Genomic DNA, 21,680 nt, shown 5'->3' on the forward strand with positions numbered 1-21,680 from the left:
CCCCGCCCCCACCGAGACGGCGAGCCTCGCCACCACCAAGTGCGCCCTTGATTGAGTTGTTAATTGAGTTCGTTGATTGAGTCGTTGATTGAGTTCGTTGATTGAGTTCGTTGATTAGGGCCGAGTCGGGGGTCATTAGCGCGGGCTCGGGGGTCATTGTCGCGTGCGTTCGAGTCCTGCTGTCGGGCCGACATGGCCACCGCGAGGCCGCTCCGAGCCACGGTCTTGTTGGCGGTGCCGCTGCTGTTGTTGTTTGGAGTCGCCATCGAACCCGTGAGTTCCTCCCGCTTGGGAAACCCCCCACCGCGGGTTGAGGGGATCAGGCTGATGGGGGACCAGAGAGCGAGGGGGTGTGGGAAGGAGGAGTGTGAAAGGACGGGGGTGAGAGGGTGAGGCTTCGTAGGGGTGAGATGTTGAGGAGGTTAGAGGTGTGAGGGGATGAGGAAGTGAGGGGATATGGGATTGGGATGAGAGGTTTAAGGGGTTGAGAGAGTGAGGCTTCGTAGGGGTGAGATGTTGAGGTTAGAGGTGTGAGGGGATGAGGAAGTGAGGGGATATGGGATTGGGATGAGAGGTTTAAGGGGTTGAGAGAGCGGGTGAGGGAGTGAGGAGGACATTTCGGGTAAGGGGATGTGGCCATGAGAGGTTGGGATGAGGGGTAGATACGGAGGTGTAGAGAGAGAGAGAGGTGAGAGGCTAAGAGACGCGAGGGAATTGGAGGTGACAACGTTAGTGAACAGGACGTGAGGGGATGAGGGTGAGGAATATCGGGGTGAGGCGAGGGGGATGATGTTGCAATGTGGATAAGAGAGGTTGGTACTGTATTTGAGATTATTTAATGGTTATTAATTGTTGTATCCCTTACTCCGTAGCAACTTAGGCAACTATTCATTTATCTCTTTAAAAATTGGTCATCAGAACACTTTTAAAATGTTATTCTCGTCAGGGCCCATGGTGTTAAGTGTAGACTCCAACCTTATTAACTCTCCAAGTATTATTTTTCTTTTAAGGCAGTGTTATTGATGAACGTGTTGATTTTTGTTATGTGTGCATGTGCACCACTGCGAGTGCTGCATCACCAAATACTGTGATTTGGTGTATGAGGAATCTGGGATTGTGACGGGGAATATGTAGTTGGTGAAGGGGCAGGGTCTGGACTGGCTCCTGGGGGTGTAACTCGCTTCTGCTGTGCCATAATTTCTGCTTGTCGCCCCACAGGTGCGCGCGGAGTACGGCCTCCTGTACGTGTACGTGGGGGACGCGGAGCACACGGCGGCACACCGCTACTGTGTGCAGTACAACCCGCAGTGGGGGGCCCTCCCCCTGGACCCAGCCGCAGCTGTGAGCCCCCCAGTTTCCCGTCATAGTGTCACATCCTACCACACCGTTCCCCGACCCTTCCACCCTGTGCCGCACTTGCCACACACTGCCCCTCCTGACCACAATGCCCCACTGTGCCACGTAACACCCCTTGGAGCTGAGATTATCCCTTTTGTTTAAAACTAACATGTTTTGTAAAAATTGCCGATGTCTTGGTCAATGGCTTTCCACAGCAGTGAATAGATTCAGAATTTTGTAATCTATACTTTTTTCTGTCCATTTCGGTTTATTTGCAATGAAGGTGGTAAAATATGTTCAGCATCTTTTTTACATACTGTAATTTTAAACACTGAAAATACCTTTATTGGTTGAATGCAGATGAACACTTGTAGCTTCATTAATAAAATTTGTTAGATCCATCCCAGTTATGTGATTTTCCCGCAAAAGTTGTAAATAATGTATCCTTGTGAATTATGGTGTGTGTTAAGAGTATGTGCAGCTCGTTGGTACAGTCACGTTCATATTTAATGTAATCCTTTGTTGTATAGATATACTCCCTCCAACCAGAAGATAAATGATAAGAAACCTGAATTAAAATAATAAAAAATTGTACCTTCGTTGGTTATACTGGTCATGACTTTCAGTGGGGTATTTTGCTTTCTCATTTCAAAAGCTAATTAGAAACTCCTCCAACAGTGTTACTGTACAATTGTTATCTCGTTAGGCATCCCCGATCCAGCAATGTAAATTCCACCTTCCTATGACAGGGGAAAATCCATAAGAAAAACAATTTTGGCTTATTTTATAGGGTTATTTATGCTTGTGCTCTGGCTGTGATTTGAACTCGTGATCTTCCGGTTATGAGTCAGGCGCTCTAATCGCAGCACCACCAGTCTTTGCTGTTGTGGAATAATGCCACAGTCATGAGTTGACAGATTCATATCGGGGGTTTTCCTAAATGCCAGATTGGAGTGCACGTGGGTTACAAAGGAGTCGGCCTCTAGGTGGCAATAGAGGCGAGTTTTTCATGACGAGGCTTCACCAAAACAACCATGCACCATTCACTCAGCAATGTCGCTTCCATACCAGAATTAACATTCCCGGAACAGTTTCAGTTGAGCCCAGCGTGACTGGTAGGATATTTTAAATACAATAGGGCTTTTTATATTTTTTCGAATTGATATATCGGGTGAGTCGGCACCACTGCAGAGTTCATGGCTCACAAATCGTGTATGGATGTTGTTTGAACGAGAAAGGCTGCGAGAGAGTGACCTCTTTCCTTCTGACAGAAAAAGTGGCCCCTGCGCAACGCATCCCAATCGCTGCTCTGTAAGGCGGCAGACGTCCCTGCCGGTGGCTTTCACGCTGGTGCTGCCCTGGTGCAACGTGGGAACTGCACGTTCTATGAGAAGGCGCGCCTCGCGCAGTCCAGCGAAGCGCTGGCACTGCTCGTCGTCAGCAAGGAGGAACTGGTGCGACATTTGTACACAGGTCCTGTATATGGGTATCTCATAATCTTGTCTGCATATGGCAGGGCAGTCGGTCATTGATTACTCAAGGTCAAGAGGTCATCGCCCCCAGTGTTGATTTGATACCCAATCTCCTAGGTCTCCTCTTATAGCATCCTCCATCTGTTTTAAGTCTTCCCCTTGGTGATCATCATCTGGGTGTTACTCGAATGTCTGTTTTGGTATATGACTCTCCTCAATTCTGCTCACTGGCTCCATCCATAACTTCTATTGCTTTTTTTCTGCAATTTGTTCTGAAAGTTATTATCCTATATTGTCTTAAGTTTCTTTACATTTTCTTGATGCAGCAGTATTCAAAGTCCATAGGATATTTTTTTATTAATTAACAGACAACAATAGAGCTCTCTCAAACTATTTTTCTTTACAAATAGTACCTTCATGAATTGCATTTTTGAATAAATTAATTATAAGTAAACCTTGTAGGTCGATTCACTGGCAGGTGCAAGCTTTGCAGACAAGATGTCTAGTAAACAGGAAGGTTTTTTCCATTTTCACAGTCATTTAAAATTTCACGAAAGGCGATAGGGGTTTGGTAGACCTTTTTACATTGAGCGTCTGTTCACCAAGCACATACACCAGTCATTTTCAGCTTGTGCTGTGCTCAACACCACAATCCAATTCCGATAAAATGGTCAATGTTATGTTTTTTCACACTGAGAAATAACGCTGCCCTCTGTCGTGTGGCAGGTGGCTCCCGGTGGCAATGCATCGGATTACGAAAACATATCTATCCCCATCGCAACTGTGAGCCACAAGGACGTGCTGCTGATGGGCAAGCTGGTGGTGGTGAGTATCGCTCGGCCTCTGGTGAGCCCACGCAAAGGTGCAGTGTGGGTTTACAATGTTTTGATCTCTCTGTGTGCTACTGCAACAGCTGGATTGTTTGACTCATCTTCTTTTCATATTAACTCACACCCACACACAAACCTGCACACTCTGACATAGACATAATCCAATTAATGAACTTCTTCCCCCTTTATGTCAACATTGATGAGATCCTCCCCCTGTTCAGGTTCAGGCTCTAAACTCGTCCGCTTCTGCCATAACGCATCACTCTATGGTTTTACTAACATGTCTGTCTCCCATGTCATTGTCGTGTGTAGCGCATTGTAAATTTGTTTTCGCTCCCCACCTTCTATTGCTGCATGCCACCCCCATCATGTAGAGCATCTTGAAACAATAGATCAGTTCATACTGGCTTTCTCTGGTAAGATTGTCTCGTATTACATGTACGAGGCAACTGTATTATGGGCATTACAATAAAGCATTACATCAACATTAAAACACTGCATTATAAACATTACATAATACAATAACCAATAAACACACAAAGCAAAACCGTATCAGAAGAAAACGAGAGCTAAACATTACACAAACAATGCACAACAAATGCCAATAATATACAGTAAGGCCTTAGAGTTCGGGGGCTCAGAGTACGCGGACCTGCTCGTATGTGACCGACCCCGAGTCATACTTACACTTGTAATCGTACTTTCGCTACACGCACGAGGCGGAAAGCGAGGAGTCAAATCACCCCACCGCCATCACGCGGACGATGTATTTGAAGGTGTGAAATTGTATCGCCTGCGCAAGAAATGAGATCACCCAGCTATAGTATATTTTGTATTTATAATATACAGTACAGTACACTCATAGAGGCAAACCCCAACTTACGGGAATCTGCGCTTATGTGGGGGTACACGGAACCTAACCCCAGCCGCGTACGGTGAGTCCTTACTGTACTCGATGTAGGTAACAAAACACAGACAAACATTTCAGATGCAACACTATGTAAAAATAGGTAATAACACAACAATATAATGACATAACGATCTAATTTCTCAATTGGATGATTGTTTATAAAATGTGCCCTTGGACTTGGGCAATCTCATGGGATTCTATTGCAGCAATCTCTAGGAATTGACCCACTTAGTCCAGCGTACCACAGGGGGCGAGGGGGGAATACAGCCACGTCTCGGTGTTTTATCAGCGCCGAGTCAATAAACAACCCCCAGAGGTTTATCTTTCTCCGTCTGTCCTGGTTTGCACATTCAAAGGGGCTTAACATGAGGCAATCACCAAGGATGGACTTCTCCATATTAATTATCTCTCAATTAAGTAAGCTACTGTTGAATTTATACGCTTTATTAATGCAATACGTATTGTACGTATTTTCTATGTTTGTTGAACTTATTTCGCACCATACATAGTCAGCTAAGCAGCGCACCTTGTCATGTATGCACATTTTTTTGCTTCACATGTGTACGCTTATACACGAGGGTGCTCCAACACAGCGGCAATACGCTTGTTGAATTAACCACTTGTTATATAGCTAATTCATGCGTTCTCAAGTTGTACCATGTGTTGTTTAGCATGTCGAAGCTCCTCCTAACGCACAAAACGAAACGTCTTCCAATGTACCAAGCAACTTGCGGTTAAATCCAAAGCTATATCGGAGAGCTAGACCACACAATGGCGAAAACCTACCCGGTAGTAACACCTCTTGCCTTGTCTCCCCCCTTCAACTCCCATCGCCTTGGTGCTACCCACACACGCTCGCAGCCCAAAAATGCCTCCTTGTTCGTGTCTCTCTCCGCACCCCGCGAGCCGCTGCTGGACTACAACCTGCTGCTGCTCTTCGTCATCGCCATGGGAACGGTTGCTGTCGGAGGATACTGGGCCGGCGTGCGCGACTCCCACGGGTGAGTACCAGGGGTGGGGGTGTTGGTGTCGGTTTGGTATGGGAGCTGTCGAATGAAGGAGTTGTTTATTAAATATGGAAAATATTTGCAATTCTGAGTCGCAGGTCTGTGTGGTTAACTGCAGCAAGTGTCATCATTGACGGGTTTTTTTAGGGGGCATTGGTGTCATAAGGGAATGTGCACGAGACTGAGGTGTCCACTCGGGGGTATTATTATTGTTTACGTCCCTTTGCAAGTCCACTGCAAAATGAAGACTCCCCATGCTCTGTACGTCAGGGGTTTATTGTAAGTGGTTCACATCAGTGCAGTATCAACCCCGTACCGACTGTTTCATAACTCAAGTCAATTCAAAGCATCTCAACAGTATTTTTGATCCCTTGTATAAAGGTGTCAGTTTTGGTGCCAGATAAAAGGGTAAAAACCTATTACTACATCTCAACAGTCCTGAGTCATTGGTGTAAATGTCACAGTTTTGTGGCAGGAATCGGTCGGATTTGAAGGTTCAAGTTGGCTCATGATGTCTATGTCATTGTTTCGGCGTGGCTATTACGGGTCCACGCATCCACCTCGGGTTTAGCGCCAAACACTGTCGTGTTCCGCGGCGACAGCATGTGGTTGAGTGTTTCACGAGCGGACAACGCATGGTGCGGCCCTGCCAGAAGGCGTTTCAAGTGCAAGCGCGAGGATGCAGAAGGCGAAGGAGGTGATGGGGACGGATACAGTGGTAGTGCGGAGGAGGAGGCTCTGGACGTGTCCCCGCTGATGATCTTCATCTTCTCTGTCATGTGCTGCGTCATGCTTCTGCTACTGTTCTTCTTCTACGACTACCTGGGTGCGTCTCAACGTCTGTAGTTGCGAGCGTGCCAGTGGCATGTGCGGTCTATTGTGTGTGAGAGCCGATGTGGCACTCTAATTCACGGTGTTCCGTTACGCTGTTACAATTTGAGCGGTACATGCATAATGCTTCCAATTCGTGTTTGGCGATATTGGGGTTTTTCTGTAGATTTTTGGTGAAAATGTGCTGATGTCTGCATCTTAAACAGTAGGACAAAGTTTGCTTGTCTCAGTCTTGTCGTCAAGATGCAAAGCTATCCCTTGATTACAAGTAAAATAATAAATGACATGGTCAAAACTATATTTTGTGTTGCAAGAGCACTCACTATTTAGAACCCTTATACGCAGTGTCACCATATCTTAGATCCATGCCTTATTTGCTTGTCTCTTTCCTGATAGAGCCCATATGTGGTGGATGCTATTTCCGAGCCGAGTTACGTTTTGCTGAGTAAGCTTTCAGCCGTTTTGAACTGTGATTTTGCGTGCGCCAATCTCTCGTGCATCTGTGTGAAAGTCGCCGGCGTGCGGTGTAAACTTGGATGATGAGCATACTGGTTTCGAGGAGTACAACCCAACTCGGCAATCACTATAAATACACATTGTATTTATTTTTGCACATGATTGCGTATCACGAACAGCGATGTGGCTGCTGATTGAGTTGTCAGCGAGGATTCATTTGTGCCTATCCCCTGTCTCCTTTCCCGCCGTGTGTGTGTGCGTGGTGCAGTGTACGTGGTTATCGCCATGTTCTGCCTCGCCTCGTCCATGGGCCTTTACTGCTGCCTGGCACCTCTCGTGCGTCAAGTTCCCCTGTGCACGTGCAGGTCTGGAGTTCCTGTCATTTGTCCATTGTCCGCTGCTCTCGTCGCCCTTTATCATTGCCTTCTCCAACTTTATTTTATCGGTGGCCTACTTGGAGAGCCGGGACGGAACTCATCGAGATATACGCCCACTCTGCGTGTTGGTGGAAATTGTCTTGCCGCTGAATTTAGATTAAAATAATGCAGAGGTCAGCAGAAACTGGTAGCGGTTTGAGACATTTCCAACCAAATTTTGGTGAAAAAAAACATCACCCGTGAAGAAGGCTCAAAACACTTTCAAGGGAGACATAATAGAACAACATGGAGACATTAAAATCACACACCATAAATTGCACTGTACCAATGTAACATTTGAAAAAGTAAAGTAGAATCAAAATGATATACAAACTTTTAGTGGAAGACTTGGTCATAAAAGGTAAATTAAGCATTTTCTTCGAAAATGTGACAATGAATTCGCTATTTATTTATTACTGATTAGAAATATGAATGCAAAAAACCAGAGTTTAACTATTTCAATTAAAATAAACTATGTGAAACAATAAATAATGGTCATAAAAGCCAAGCATTCTTTCATGGATTATTTGATTACGTTGCACACCTTTAAACTACAACTATTGAAGAGTGATGCTGGATATGTTTAGTTTCTAACTTGTGTTTTAGGACGGTCTGTTTGCAAACTGGCCGAGCCACATGCCTGGCACGCCTACAAGCAGTCAAAGCGAGTTTTATGCAGTGCATTCTTTATGGAATCTTGTTGCAAGTGCTCGGTGTCCGTTTCATTCCGCATGTGCGCGATCGTTCTTATTTGTTGCATGTGTGCACAGCGGCGCACTCTCCATGGCCTCGCATTCACATTTGCTTCACCAGGTGCACGTTGTGCTATTTGTATCTGTGCACGTGTGTGTGTGTATATATGTGTTTCTGCATGGGGAGCGGTAGTGTCGCGGTTAGCGTGCCGCGCTACGAACCCAGTGACCCGAGTTTGATTCCTGCTCACGGCCAACACCAGAAATGATTATCTGAATAGACCTCCCCGAGGTCGATTCAGTATCTGGTGCATTATGTAAAACATCGCCACTGGGGAGACAAAAGCGGCCGCTAACAGCACTTGTCCCAAAAGTCTGTGAAAGTTTACAGGGCTTTTGTGTATGGCGATCAGTTGTTGGAGTGATTGTCGGTGCACTACCTAACTAACGCAGTGATCCAGGTTCAATGAATTCCTATAATTCGCAACTATAGTTACATATCTCAACCTTGCTTAGCCTTTCTCATGGTCAATTCTTCGTACAAGTGGCCATGAACATCGGCACTGGGGAAACACAAGCATATCGCTGTAACCACACCACTTTGTCCTTTGTGCCGGTATTACTCGGTCCTAACAAACAGAAGTTGTCCCAATCCATGACTGTAATGAGACGGGGTGTGTTTCTGGATTTTCCATTCTCAGGCTCCCGGCCACATGGCGGCCCTTTCTGGGTGGCCGCCCCCAGGTGCGGCTGCTGCTGCTGGGAGCCGGTTGCATGGCTCTCGCCATCACGTGGGGAGTGTTTCGCAACCACAGGTGGGGGGACTTGTCAAGTCTATCCTATCTAAAGAAGTGCTTTCCAACGTATAGTCCATGGCTGTGGGAAATGATCAGCCAGACTGGCAATTTTTTTTTTTTCACAAAGCACCTTATTCTTTACTGCTTGGTGGTCCGCAGTAAAGTGTTGAAAGTCCGCGGGTCCAGAAGGGTTTGGAAGCGCCGCCCTAAAGGAAGACAAAACAATAAAACAAATGTTTCTTGTTGTGTAAATGCATACCTTGGCTGTGTGCCCTGGTGGCCGACAACAATGAGAAATAAACTTGTAATAAATAATAATTATGCGATTTTTATCCTGCCTGTTATGAGCGTGCTGTCACGAGATGAAATATTAATTTGGATATCTCGGAGAGTGATGCAACCCTTTGTGTTAGAGAACAGCCTACAGTAGTGGCTATCACCAAGTGGTCTCTGCAAACCTCTGGCACTGAGAGTAATGTTCTTCCCCTGATATTCAAACAGATAATTTTAATTCTCAGAACTGAAAGTTTGCCAAATTACGTACACGACCTACTTTAATTTGATTGGTTATTTAGTTGTGCGGTTATTGGTGACTGAGTTGAGGCCATCAATTCTTTATTCTTGATAACCCAGTTTAAACATAGGTCACTGCCTGAATGCAAACCCAAGATCTCGGTACCTGTCCCAACACTTTATAAAGGTAATATGGGGGATCTTAATCTTTGTCCTTGTACTTGCATGTCTCGTAGCTGGGCGTGGGTTCTTCAGGATATCCTGGGGGTGGCGTTCTGCCTGAACATGCTTTGTACCGTCCGCATGCCCAGCTTCAGGGTAAGTGCACGCACATACGTGCTCACGCATACGCGCACGCGCTCCCACACCCGCACCCAGCTGCTTAAATTCCACTTGCATCTCACCGCTTATAAGGCCAAACCACTCTGCCTTTATTCTGGCTTGGTTGATTTTTTAGAGCGAAAAGAACGTCTGGCTTGAAATAAGATTTCTCGTTCATATATAAGAGTATTGTGCCGATTTGTCTTATTTTAATTACCCGATGGCACGTGCCTCCTTGTTGACGCATGTTGGTATCGTCCTTACAGATCTGTGTGCTGCTCCTGGGGATTCTGTTCTTCTACGACATCTTTTTTGTGTTCATCACGCCATTTCTGACGAGCGTGAGTATCCGACCTGTGTGCACTGTCACTCGACGTGTAGCCCTGCATCCGCTAATCCCGTGTCATTGTCATTGATTGTTTTTATGAATTTTGGTTACAATGCATTAATTACTGGTTTGCTGTGATGCAACTGCCCCTTGCTAATAGGAATGTTGAAATTAAATCACTGGTTTTGTGTCACCAACAGAATTGAGTGTTGCCCAATGCTTGTTTCAATAGAGTAACAATAACTTGAGGTAAAGTTCGTGCTGCTGTGGCCATGCAATATTGAATTTGTGCGAGGTGGGTGCATGTGGGGTGTTCATCACCGAGGAATATCTGAACCAGTAGTGCAGCGGTTAGTGGTCGTTGCAGTTGTTAGCAAACTGCACTACGAATCCAGTGACCTGAGTTCCATTCCCGCTCATGGCCAACATCAGTGGTGAATGTCTGAACTGGTACTGGGCCTCCCTAGGTCTGCTCAGCCTTAAATTGGTATCTAATGTGATGTGTAGACATCAACACTAGGGATCAAAAGACAGTCGGGCGTGGCGCTAGCCACCCACCTCCTTGTGTGCCGTGCTGGTTGTAATAGGTGCTCACGAACAGCAATCGGTCAATCTTTATTTTATGTGCCAAATTCGCCCTCAATAAAGTAGGCATTGGTGCACATTACAGCAGAACGGGAACGGTACTGTCCCTAACAGTTTGGTAAAAGCTATATATGGAATCTTTGCCTTTGTGTGTGATGTACGCGTGTTGAACAGAATGGGGAGAGCATCATGGTGCAAGTGGCCACTGGACCATCCAAATCTACCAGCCATGAGATGGTACAGCGTCCGGATAGATACCAACCCCAGCATATACATAGCACACCCACAGCACTCAGCACAGCCATATTATTGCTCACCTCCACTAAAGGCATATGGTACAGCTTGCACTCCTCGTCTACATCAAACCCATAAAGCACTGCTCACATACAGCACATCCACACAACATTGCACACTCGCAGAGCATAACTCACATACAGTAGAACCACAGAACATCGCACACTTACAGGGCACATCACATACAGAACACCGACATAACAAACCTTTATCTCCCGTGTCACCTTCCTGTTACCCCTGACCCCAGCTGCCCATGGTGGTGAAGGTGCCTCGCTTGGCTGCAACCCCACTCTCCATGTGTTACCAACCCTTTTCCCTGCTGGGCTTCGGAGACATCCTCGTGCCAGGTTAGGTTCCACTTTCGTCATCAGTGTCTTCACAATCACTCTTAAAATATTCGTCGTCCCTTAAAATAAAAAGTCAAAAGTGTATTTCTGCTCCGAATCAGAATCTTAAATTATACTGGGGGAATCCGATGAGCTATGAAGCTCTTTTTCATAGATGTCCAGTATGGGCGGGTCAGCAAGTTACAAACGAGTCATGAGAAGGATTCATCACTGGTGGTGGATCAGAAAAATAGCTGGAAATTCCACATTCCCATGGCCACTATTGACTTCTCACAAAGTTGTGGTGTCAATGACCTCATACGGATCATGGGTTGAGTGGTTGCACAGTGGTTCACACACTTTGCTTTGAACCCAGCAACTTCAGTTCTCCTCCCGGCCACAGTCAACATCAGTGGCTCATGATATCTGAACTTGTCCTGGGCCACGCCCCTTCACCAACCCGTACTGACCAGCATGGTCAAGTATGGTCAAACAACCTCATGACTGTAATGGCGAGAAGGATGATTTATTCGCCAGTTTATTGATGGATAATTGTGGCTTAAGTTGATCTCTGACCACTTTTGAAGTTTTCCGATGAAAGGGAATATAAAATAAAATGAAAAGGAATACTGTGCAACACAACTCAAGCCCAAGTGTCTCCCTGCTTTAATTAACATTGGGTGGAATGCCATTGTGTTGAAAGCCAGTGGTGGAAATTCCACATTCTAAGAGTGGAGGCCAAGTCTCTCAATCGGACACACACGATCACCTGTGAACGTGATAATGTATGGCCCCATTTAGATTCAATGAAATTGTATTATTTTATTGTTTCCCTTCTACGTGACTTTACCGAAAGAACCAAGAATATGAAATTTCACAGTTAAGAATTATGATTTGTTGGAAGAATCCATTCTTATTCAACCCTTGTGTTACGTGTACACATCTTTAGTGGCTGTAGAGTTTCCAAGATACTGGAGAGTTTATAAACCGATTATATGTAATATATGCAGAGCATAATTGATTGATTCTTTCACAAATGCTTCAAAACATGTATTTGGAGAGTCAGAAATCTACTTCATTCGATGAATCCACATGTGACCAGTACCAAGTGGTGAGTAAAGGGTTCTCACCTAGTAAAATATTGTGGACAAACGAGCGTGTGGCTGCGCTGTCCCGCAGGCCTGCTGGTGGCATACTGCCACCGCTTTGACGTGCAGGTGCAGTCCTCGAAGCTCTACTTCATCGCCTGCACCATGGGTGAGGCGCGCACGCTGAAACCTCGCCAGTCACGCGTCACACCTTTTATCAGCTCGCTTGATGAAGCTTTTTACTGGCCTTATCTCCCGCATGTTCAAAGTAGGCTAAAACCGGTGCGTGTTAACATGTGTGAATTTGTATACGTTGTTGATAAAATAGGATGCGCAACATAGCGGATCATCCCAACATTTTTCTTACTGGTTTTAAGTAAGGGTAATGTTTTCTGCCATCGTTGATGAATGATTTTTGCTTACAAATAATTATATTGTCCACGTTGCAGCGTATGGGGTGGGGCTCCTGCTCACCTTCCTGGCGCTGGCGCTGATGCGGATGGGCCAGCCGGCGCTGCTCTACCTGGTGCCATGCACACTGCTCTCCAGCCTGCTAGTGGCGTGCTTCCGTGGGGAGCTCGGCATGTTCTGGAAGGGAACGGGATACACGGTAATGGGCTGGTGGGCGGGCGGGATGGGGCCTACCGGAATTCCTCGCGCTGCGGCATCATAGCCGGAGCTAGCGGGAACAGGAGTCGTTAGCCACGGGGGGAGCGCGGCAATGGGTAGATAGTGCCCGTAGTCAGAATCGTGGAGTCGCGACAGATCGAGGATCAACGATCGATTTAGATCTCCGCTTATTGACGGCAACTAATGCCTCGTGTGGCACTCGTGGCAGGTGAGGAAATCCTGAAGAAACACCGTGGGTCGATCCCAGTGCATGTTAGCACTGGAATGGTTAACGGCAAGCGCATCCTCTCCGTTACTTGTCCGGCCACGCGCTACCGCTTACAATAACCACCTGCTGTCGCTGCTTGCCATTGTTAACGCCGCATCCCCCGCTCTCGCGTGTCTGTAGGTGTTGGAATCTTGAGCTCTGGAGCCTTGCTAGCAGGTGCGCATTGATCCGATCAATTTGTGATATGCGAATGCTCCCCTCAAGCTTGGCATCACTCCCTAGTCGTTGGCATGATTTGTCAGACTCGCTGTGAATATCGCGTGGCAATGTTTAGTTATTAGCGGCTGCCACTACTAGTCGTTTTAGCACTAGCACGGGAGACGGGGGGTCCCATCCTGCGTTGCCTTCACTTGCTTTCCATACGTGACGCTTCGTCCCGTAAAAATTATTTTTATTTTTCCAACAGGACACTGTCTCTTCCATGTGCTCTGGCTGGATTGCTTTTTTCAGGAATTTTACTTCAAAGTGCATCCATTTCTGCTGAAAAATAGAATCGTCAACGAGAGAAACTTCAAATGTGCACTTTAACAATGTTTTATGAAAGACTAAGTTACAATGGAAATTTCAGATTCACATGATGGCAGTTATTTATAAATCTTACGTATTATTTTTAGGTCATTTCCAAGTCTTGCGGCAAGAATGTGGCGGGAACCACCGTACCCACGCTGGGCGAGGAAGCGTCGGAACAGTCTCCAGACTCCGGAGACGAGACACCGGGAAGCGTGCGACCAGGAGGCAAGGTGCCCACCGAAGGTTCCCCGCTGCTCGGGAGTCTTTGAGCAACGGCAAAACTTCCGGGGGGGGCGGCGGCTGCGTTTCTTGTGTGTGCAGATGAGTCGCGAACAGCGGGACGAGAAGAGGCAGTCGCGTCTGCACGCTACGCTTGACGGACAGTCGGCTTGGGTTTGAGCAACATGGTATAAAACACTTTGAACCTTGAAGGGGTGTTTTTTTTCCCTTGTCACTTTTAATTTGTGATGACTTAGAAAAGTTACGCGCTGATTTATTGTTTTAATAGTGCTGTACAAAACAAAATGTAAAATACATTAATATTTTTGCTAAAGTCAAAAATCGCCAGCTTTTTTTGTGTTGTTCAGGGAAGCTGGTGAGATGTTGCAGTGATTTATTCAGCCATGGAGAAATATCTACCACGAAGCCAGGCAGCCCAAAGAACAGCCACATATCCGGGTGCGTTCCCTTAGGTCGTCCTTAAACCTTCCCCCATTTAAATTCGATGTGCTCACTTGGAGACCCCTACCCATGAACACCGTTCATAAAGTTCTTACCTAATGTATGCGCTTGCAGATGGACATTGATTGCAGAAGTCGTCAGTTTCACGTGAATGGTATCGGGAGTGGCGAGGTTTTTGTTACCAAAAGTATGGAAACTTACACCTAAGTGTTGTACTGAGTTTGAAAGTATGGATGTTTCCAATTGGATTGGCATCCTGGAAGATGTTTTACTCTTCGATTTCAAACAAGATTATATTTGGGGATTGCAGAGAATGGAGCTCAAAGGTAAGAATCTGTGACTGCAATTTAGTTATTTCTTTTGAAGATGTTTATCAAACTGACATTAACAAAAGCGTCAAGAACAGGAACCAAGATCAGTAATTGCCAATTGCAGCCCGACAGTGTAAATGAAGCATTTTGCTCAGGGAGAGAAATACACCCATCTCGCCTTTTGTTCTCGACATTCATACGTTACGGGTGATGCTTGAAGCCGCACGGCCGCGACTTGGGTTCACAGGAGGGTAGGGATATCAGCTGGCTTTGAACTCCTTGTTGCACGTACCTGCCCTACTTCAAGGCCCTTTTGCAGCCGTGACACCGTGTTCAGGGCCGCTGTGCACAATTCACTAGACGTAGGTGATGTAACATGCAGGGAAAGCCAATGGGAACCGCCATCTCGCCCACACCCTGCCCAGAACGCTTCTAACGTGTATACAATAGATCACATGGTGTGTGTTCCTGGGGTTAGTTTTGAATGTTTTGCAACTGTGCACACCTGTTATCTGGGGTGTCTCTTAATAAGTACCTACGTGCCTTGGAATTTGCACTTTTAATCTTGGTGTAATTAAATGTGCGGTTTATAAGTTATCAAGCATGTTTTTTATGTGCCTGGCAAACGGTGTGGAACAATTTCTAGCAAAAAAACTCTTAGTAATATTGATTTGGTTTAATTATCTGAACAAAGTGAAGCATACCTTTTTGAGCAAGTTCTTTATCTTTCTGAAATATGAACGTGCTGAATAATTTGTATGCAAATACTCCGAGTAATATATTTAATGTTTTACCCTCCACAAGTTCACTATAGCCAAGACCACCTCAAATACATTTCTCATTTCCCCCTGGTGCTTTTTATCGAGCAGGCTTTGGAACATTATGTAATCTCCATAAATGGGTAAGGAGTTTGTTGCATTGCAGAATCGAAATGACATTTAATCCTTAAGTCAGTGGACCTTCCGGATAATTGTATGCTAGTCGTATTTGTTTATTAAACAAAGCAAAACCTGGACCCATTTCATATCCAGTCTGAACAGCAGGGTGTAACCCAAACCATTGACCTGATGATATAGGCATCATTGTTTAGGTTCTTATATCGTATCTCAAGGGGAACTTCAGTGCTTGGCAGCCACATACCCCTTTTCATCTTAACTTGGTTTTCATATCTGCATCAATCTCAACCTTGAACAGTGCCGAATAAGTTATACAATGTGCTTTAACATTCTATAATTATGCACAATACTTGGCAGACAAAAGCCACTGGCACCTACTTCCAAATGTAATTCGCAGTATTCCGGTTTCCTTCAATGTCCCGCAATAAAAACTGTAATATGTGACACAGGGCATTGCCTGCACTTTGCGCAGCAATGCCGGTGACCCCCAGTTGGAGGGGAGAGAATGTGAGCAAACAGGTCTGGTCACGAGCAGTGGTTTATTACCAATTCATTTTCACCAAAAAGTGAGGCACACTCAGTGTTGTGAATGCAGCCGTAAACAAACAGCAAAGAAATTCTGGCACCGATTTAAGAAAGTCCTTATATTCCCTGGTTCAGCTTTAAATATTAAATAGCTCCTTAATTTTCATCATGCATTATTTATTAAAGCACGATTTTGTCTCAATAGCTGCTGACAAGTTCCAAAAACACCACGTCTGGAAGACTTCCAGCTTAAACTAGTGACTTGATTTCCAGTTTAAACCTTCATTGGCCAGAACGCAGAGTGTTTGAATCAAGTACAGCTGAAGGCTGACAAATATCGTGGTCAGAGGATGACGCACGGGGCCTGGCTCTTCGTCACCTTCCCCACCTTCTCGCCCCCCTGCACCTTCTTCACCTCTGCAATGATCTGAAAAAGCAGGGATAAACACAGCAAGGTGTGAGCAGCCATAAGGCAAAGGTACAAGGTGGGGTTCATCAGGCACACAAACTTAGCAACAGCCTTGGGTTGAAAATGGGGAAGGCAGAGTTGTAAATTAAGTGCTGAATGTATGCAGGTGGTCACTATAGAGCTGCTTCCACACTGGTTACTGCGCAAAAACACTTTATAAAAGGCAGCCAATCACACCACTTAAGCACTATTCTTTGCCTCAAGCCAGCTCTGGCAAGGTGGCACACCTTGTTATACGTTCTCAACTCATTGTACGTGGGACACGAGGGCTCGGAAGGAATAGATCGGTGGGTAGGGCAAGGCTGAGCAGAACGCTTGGAATGGAGAGGGGTGCATAAGAGCAGGTAATTACGTCCTCGGCGAAGGGAAAGCCACCGCATTCCAGCTTGGAGAAGATGAGCTCGCCATTGATGGTCACTTCAAAACTACCTGCAGGAGGACACAGACAACGGTGAAAAGGCTCCTCGCAACTGGTAGAGGTACCAATACAACGCATTTAAAGAAAAGCAATAAAATACTATCAGAAACGATTATCCACTTTCATTCCTATATAAGCAACTGTTTCGTTCCTTATATAGGAACGAAACAGACTTCTACACAAATCTGGCTGTCGCCTGATGAAGCTAGTTGTAACGACTGGCAAAACGCTGTACTCAGATTGTAAATGTGGCTTGGCTCTCCAACACACCAGTGTGCTGTACTAGTGACGAATTGGCCACGTTCTGTTTACGTGACAACCCTTACTAGTTGGCTGTAGGGTGGTGGCGGGTTTTATCGACAAATTTATATATTTACGCAATCTAACCCAAAAAAACCCTCATGGATGATATTGGTCACGAAAGCCTACGTGTTAAACAGAAACGATCATCGTGACGCGATAGAAATGCCTTCTGAGTTGAGTGTGTGTGGTTGGCGATGAATGGGCGTGGCTCCCGTGAATTCGCGAGGGAGGGAGCTGAACTGTTCCCAAATGGGCACGTACACACCTTGGCCCACAAGCCACGCGCATGAGCCTGTCACCTACCCATGCCATCCACGCAGCCAATGGATCCGTTGGATCGGGGTTAGGGACAGAAGTCGCACGCGAGAGGAGGGGGCATTGGAGGAGGATAAATCCACTGGTCGTGGCAAAGTAGTGAGAGTGGTGACTGGAGGGCTCCCTGGAGGCTGGCACCTCGAGCTCTTGGTGCAGGTAAGTGGCGTCTGCAGGATTAAATCCCCTGCGCGGTTTGAGTTTGTGCCAATGCATCTATTGTGCAATGCTCGTGCTTTAGTGTCTGATGCTACTTCGTGATGAGATTAGAATGAATGCTGAATAACAATGTGTCGGTATAATATCGGCTAGACTCACAATATGCGTGGTGCACACGCGTGCCCAAATAAGACCGTGACCTGCCATTATTAAGGAGCCTAGATACACAACGCTAGACCATGCAGAATTGAAGACGACGTTTTATTTTACCGTGACTTGCACAGACTAACACACTCGCACGTACCTGACCGGCCCACTTGGCCAATAACCTCCACCCCAGGAGCCTGCTTTAAGATGTTGGCAGCCAGCTCCTGGTAGCGGGGCTCGTACCCTCAGCCACCACTGCACACGCACAGCAACAGAGACCAGATGCCGGCTTCAATTACAATTCCGTAAGCAACATTGCTGTCAGGATTGCCAAAGCACAGGCGGAAAGTACTTTATCTCAGTTGATAATGAATACAATTGAAAGCTGTTAGCAGACACTTGACATTCTCTGCATGGTGTGGTGTTCTTCCGTCACTGTAATTGCATTAAACACTCTTCAGCGCCTTTTTTTTCCCCCAGAGTTGTATGTATGTTGAACTTATTTTGCACCGTACGTAGAGTTGAAGGTTTAATAATAATATGCGGTGTTCCTCACTGTCAGGGATCTTGCACAAGAGTTGAATATCACCGACAGTTCTTGGAATCACTGATTTTACTTGACAGTGATGTAAGAGCCTTTTTCAGATTCTTATATAACCGAATAAGAAATGACCAATCGTTGAGTTATTGTGAATATCTAAATCTTGACTTAAAGCTTTTGCGACTGCAGGAATTAATATTCTTTTGGTCTTTCGGTAAAGTCGCGTCGATCGGTTCAAAGAAAATAAAACAAAAACTACGACGTTTCGATCACAACACAAGCGTTCGTCATCAGGAAAGGGGGGGGAAAGGGGGACCAGCTGCTGTTACTTTGTTATTTTCTTTCAACCTATCTACGTGACTTTACCGAAAGACCCAAATAATATGTAAATATATAGTTTAGCGAATTACTATCTGAATATATGTCACTCGAGGCGGTTTCGATGTAACCATACCACGTGGTTCCAACCAGCACCTCCGATTAGCGCGGTTGGTTATGTATGGCGTGAAAGACGTTCTACAGTGACCCTGAATGACTGGTGGACGCTGCCAATCCTAAATCCCTTGTACACTTGAGACCCAAAACGTTCCTCCTCTCTACACCTACAATTGTTTTTATCTGCCCACAATTCTCTAAGCACCTTTCACATTTTTTTTCGTTGTCCATGTTTTCAATACATTTGTAAGAAGCAGGTGATAATCGACCATTCCAAACCTTCTGTAGGCGCGTTGGTATTTTGCCTTTCGTTAGGTGTCTTTTTAGTGAAGCAGTCCCAACCGGATTTCGTCTGCATGCCATCATTGATACTGGTCCGCCTTAAATGACTGTCCTGGGTACGCTCTGCTTCTTACAATGTTATCCAATTTCGCTCGTCATATTTACCTTGGGCACATAATTGCAGACACCTTTATTGAATAACACAACACAAATCATACGAAGTTAATCGGCCACAATCGAAGACGTGTTTTGCAAATATTGCGGAGACGAACGAATGAGTGACGTAAACCTCAAACCACCTCATTCACCGTCGCCATGGTCATCTTAACGTCCAATGTGAATAAACCGAAGTGACTCAAGGACTGCGTTGCATGACTCACACGACGACAACAGGCCGCGCTCACACCGTGAGTCACGCGACAGTCAAAGGCCGAGCGCCCTCCGCGCACACAATGGCGCGGGCACTCGCCTCGGGTTGGCCGCCCCGGGGGAGCAGTGGCGGACATTTCCCCATTCCCATGGCACGGTCAAATACCTCAGACTAACGACCACGGCAAGCAGCGCCTCACCAGTACTCCACGTTTACGTTGACGGCCATCGCGGCGTCTGTCGGCGGCCGCCCGAGTCTGCGCTGCCACAAAGGATTCGGCTTCGGTGGCGGCAGTGACAGCTGAGATGACACTTCCTTTTCCGGTTTCTTCCCGGAAGCTAATGGAGGGCGGGGCGTGCGTAGACGCGATTGACCAATCAGGACGCGTTTGGCACCGCGACGCGTGAGGTTCTCCGCGCGCTTGACGTGGGGCGTCTCATCGTGACGTCATAAAGTAGCTTGTCCCTCATCCCAATGGCGTTAGGTTTTTATCGGTCTAACTTAATGTTGTTAATTTATTCTCCCCGCGAAACTCTGCGTAAATACGCCGCTCGTGCGTTTAAAGGCCGTCGGGCGCGCGCTCTAAATCGCAATGTCGGTTGAACGCGATTGCGAAACCGACGCGCGATGTGACGTCAGAACACGCCTTCGTTTTTGACAAATTAGCCTTTTTTAAGCTTTGTGACCAAGACGAAGCGGCGCACAGTGTATTCGCGGGGCGAAATTGTCATTACAACATAGTCGGTGCGAAGCTAAGAACTTTGCAATCACTTCCAACACCCCCTGTTGCGTAGTGACGTCACGCGGCGTTGTCACCGAAGCTCTGTTATATCGTTGCCGCGGAAACGCCGCCGAAGCGCTCGTGATGACGTCATCGCGAGCTCTTCTGCGTGCGTGAAGCGGGGGGGGGGGTAAGTGGGCGCGGTGACGTCGGCACGGTGTGGGCGGGGCGACGAGTGCGAGCGGGCGGGCGGTTCGCGGGAGCGGCGCAGAGCGGGCGGCCCCGAGCAGCATGACCGAGCTCCCGTCCGCCCTGGCCCTCGCTGTCCTCCTCAGGAACAGGATCTTCTTCGGCTGGAAGCTGCGCAGGCTGCAGGTCCATGGCTAGAGGGCAAGCGCGCTCGGCGAGACGCTCGTCCCCGTGAAGAGAATGGTGGGTGTCACCGTCGCTCGCCTCCTGCTTTGGGTTGCCCGGGGGGGGGTGGTTCCTCCACGCGCCACCGCCACCCGCCGTGCCCGGGCTCGGTCGCCCCTCTGCCAGCCCCGGGTGCCGCCGCTGCCCCTGTGTCTCCCTGTGTCTCCCCGTGCCTGCTGCTGCTGCCCCTTGTCCCCGCCCGGCTGCTGCTTGCCGCTTGGCCCCATGCGCCGCGCTCTCCTTGCCCCACCACCATCACCGACTCGACTGCGCCGGCCGCACCGTCCACGTGCGCGCCGCGCCGGGAAGTGGGGAGGTGGGGGCCCCGCGTTTGCGGTCACCGCCGGGGCTGCTGGCCCCGCGGGGTGTGGAGTTCCTCGTCGTGAGTGGGGCCGGTTCTGTGGGACAGAGGCGTCGGAGGAGAGGGAGCAGCGGGGTCCGTTTTGGGATGAAGAGGGGTAGAGGAGAGTGAGGAGGTGGGTGGGTTAAGAAGGGCAGGAGGACCTGAGTCGTGGTGAGCAGGAGGCGCTGCCTATTGTGAAGAGGGGGGGGGGGTGGATTTGCAGCTGAATGGTGATCCTCTCTCTCTTCACCTGTACTGCTTTAAAGTACACGCAACGTGTACTTGTCCGCCGCGTAAGGTGACTAAACAATCGGCCACTGCCCGCAGTGAAGTCCCTGGCCCGATATGCAGCTTGTGAACCGGCGCGAACCGTACGCGCTACCCACAGCTTGTGAACATGCGTACCGTGCTACCTGCAGAGTGTGAACAGGCGTACCTTGCTACCTGCAGTGTGAACATGCGTACCGTGCTACCTGCAGAGTGAACATGCGTACCGTGCTACCTGCAGTGTGTGAACAGGCGTACCGTGCTACCTGCAGTGTCAACATGCGTACCGTGCTACCTGCAGTGTGAACAGGCGTACCGTGCTTCCTGCAGAGTGTGAACATGCGTACCGTGCTACCTGCAGAGAGTGAACATGCGTACCGTGCTACCTGCAGAGCGTCAATATGCGTACCGTGCTACCTGCAGAGTGTGAGCATGCGTACCGTGCTACCTGCAGTGTCAACATGCGTACCGTGC

The 21,680-nt window shown here is 47.4% G+C and overlaps 3 protein-coding genes across 8 annotated transcripts in view; 2 read left to right on the top strand and 1 right to left on the bottom strand.

Moving 5' to 3' along the window:
- Positions 1-144: 144 nt before the first annotated feature.
- SPPL2B (signal peptide peptidase like 2B) lies at positions 145-15,201 on the top strand. Of its 3 annotated transcripts, XM_032951496.2 has the most exons (16): positions 145-273; positions 1,219-1,341; positions 2,610-2,792; positions 3,537-3,635; positions 5,412-5,551; positions 6,211-6,383; positions 7,113-7,209; positions 8,654-8,767; positions 9,499-9,580; positions 9,850-9,924; positions 10,671-10,733; positions 11,038-11,137; positions 12,296-12,373; positions 12,654-12,814; positions 13,223-13,258; positions 13,717-13,851. In XM_032951496.2, exons 1-15 carry the CDS (start codon positions 193-195, stop codon positions 13,235-13,237), a joined length of 1,584 nt encoding a protein of 527 aa, XP_032807387.2. In that variant the 5' UTR covers positions 145-192; the 3' UTR covers positions 13,238-13,258; positions 13,717-13,851. The 3 variants fall into 3 exon arrangements, with proteins under 3 accessions (XP_032807387.2, XP_032807368.2, XP_032807378.2); XM_032951477.2 differs by lacking the exon at positions 13,223-13,258 and having other exon boundaries at positions 13,717-15,201; XM_032951487.2 differs by lacking the exon at positions 13,223-13,258 and having other exon boundaries at positions 6,214-6,383; positions 13,717-15,201.
- An 824-nt stretch (positions 15,202-16,025) lies between these two features.
- LOC116941019 (migration and invasion enhancer 1-like) lies at positions 16,026-19,817 on the bottom strand. Its single transcript, XM_032951566.2, has 4 exons — positions 19,661-19,817; positions 17,991-18,088; positions 16,847-16,923; positions 16,026-16,452 (listed from the first exon to the last, which is right to left on the bottom strand). The coding sequence occupies exons 1-4, from the start codon at positions 19,687-19,689 to the stop codon at positions 16,369-16,371; spliced, it is 288 nt and encodes a 95-aa protein (XP_032807457.1). The 5' UTR covers positions 19,690-19,817; the 3' UTR covers positions 16,026-16,368.
- LOC116940949 (transient receptor potential cation channel subfamily M member 7-like) overlaps positions 16,922-21,680 on the top strand; it is a 63,203-nt gene continuing 58,444 nt past the window's right edge. Inside the window, exons 1-2 of one of the 4 annotated variants that reach the window (XM_032951374.2) lie at positions 16,922-17,686; positions 20,518-20,614. In XM_032951374.2, the coding sequence (XP_032807265.1) occupies positions 20,612-20,614 (3 nt within the window). In that variant the 5' untranslated portion in view covers positions 16,922-17,686; positions 20,518-20,611. Of the gene's footprint in view, positions 17,687-20,389; positions 20,615-21,680 lie in introns of those variants that run through there. The other 3 variants (XR_012941947.1, XM_032951394.2, XM_032951384.2) reach the window with 3 other exon arrangements.

This window comes from Petromyzon marinus, chromosome 1 (assembly GCF_048934315.1).
Source record: "Petromyzon marinus isolate PM22_M1 ecotype Great Lakes invasive population chromosome 1, UKy_Petmar_22M1.pri1.0, whole genome shotgun sequence".
Classification (NCBI taxonomy): Eukaryota; Metazoa; Chordata; class Hyperoartia; order Petromyzontiformes; family Petromyzontidae; genus Petromyzon; species Petromyzon marinus.

Bases quoted from the DNA above. Each gene is read 5' to 3' on its own strand.
- SPPL2B (XM_032951477.2), top strand. From the start codon at position 193: ATGGCCACCGCGAGGCCGCTCCGAGCCACGGTCTTGTTGGCGGTGCCG. The intron at 8,768-9,498 runs GTGGGGGGACTT...CATGTCTCGTAG, and splicing joins GGAGTGTTTCGCAACCACAG to CTGGGCGTGGGTTCTTCAGG. The intron at 10,734-11,037 runs GTACAGCGTCCG...CCCTGACCCCAG, and splicing joins AATCTACCAGCCATGAGATG to CTGCCCATGGTGGTGAAGGT.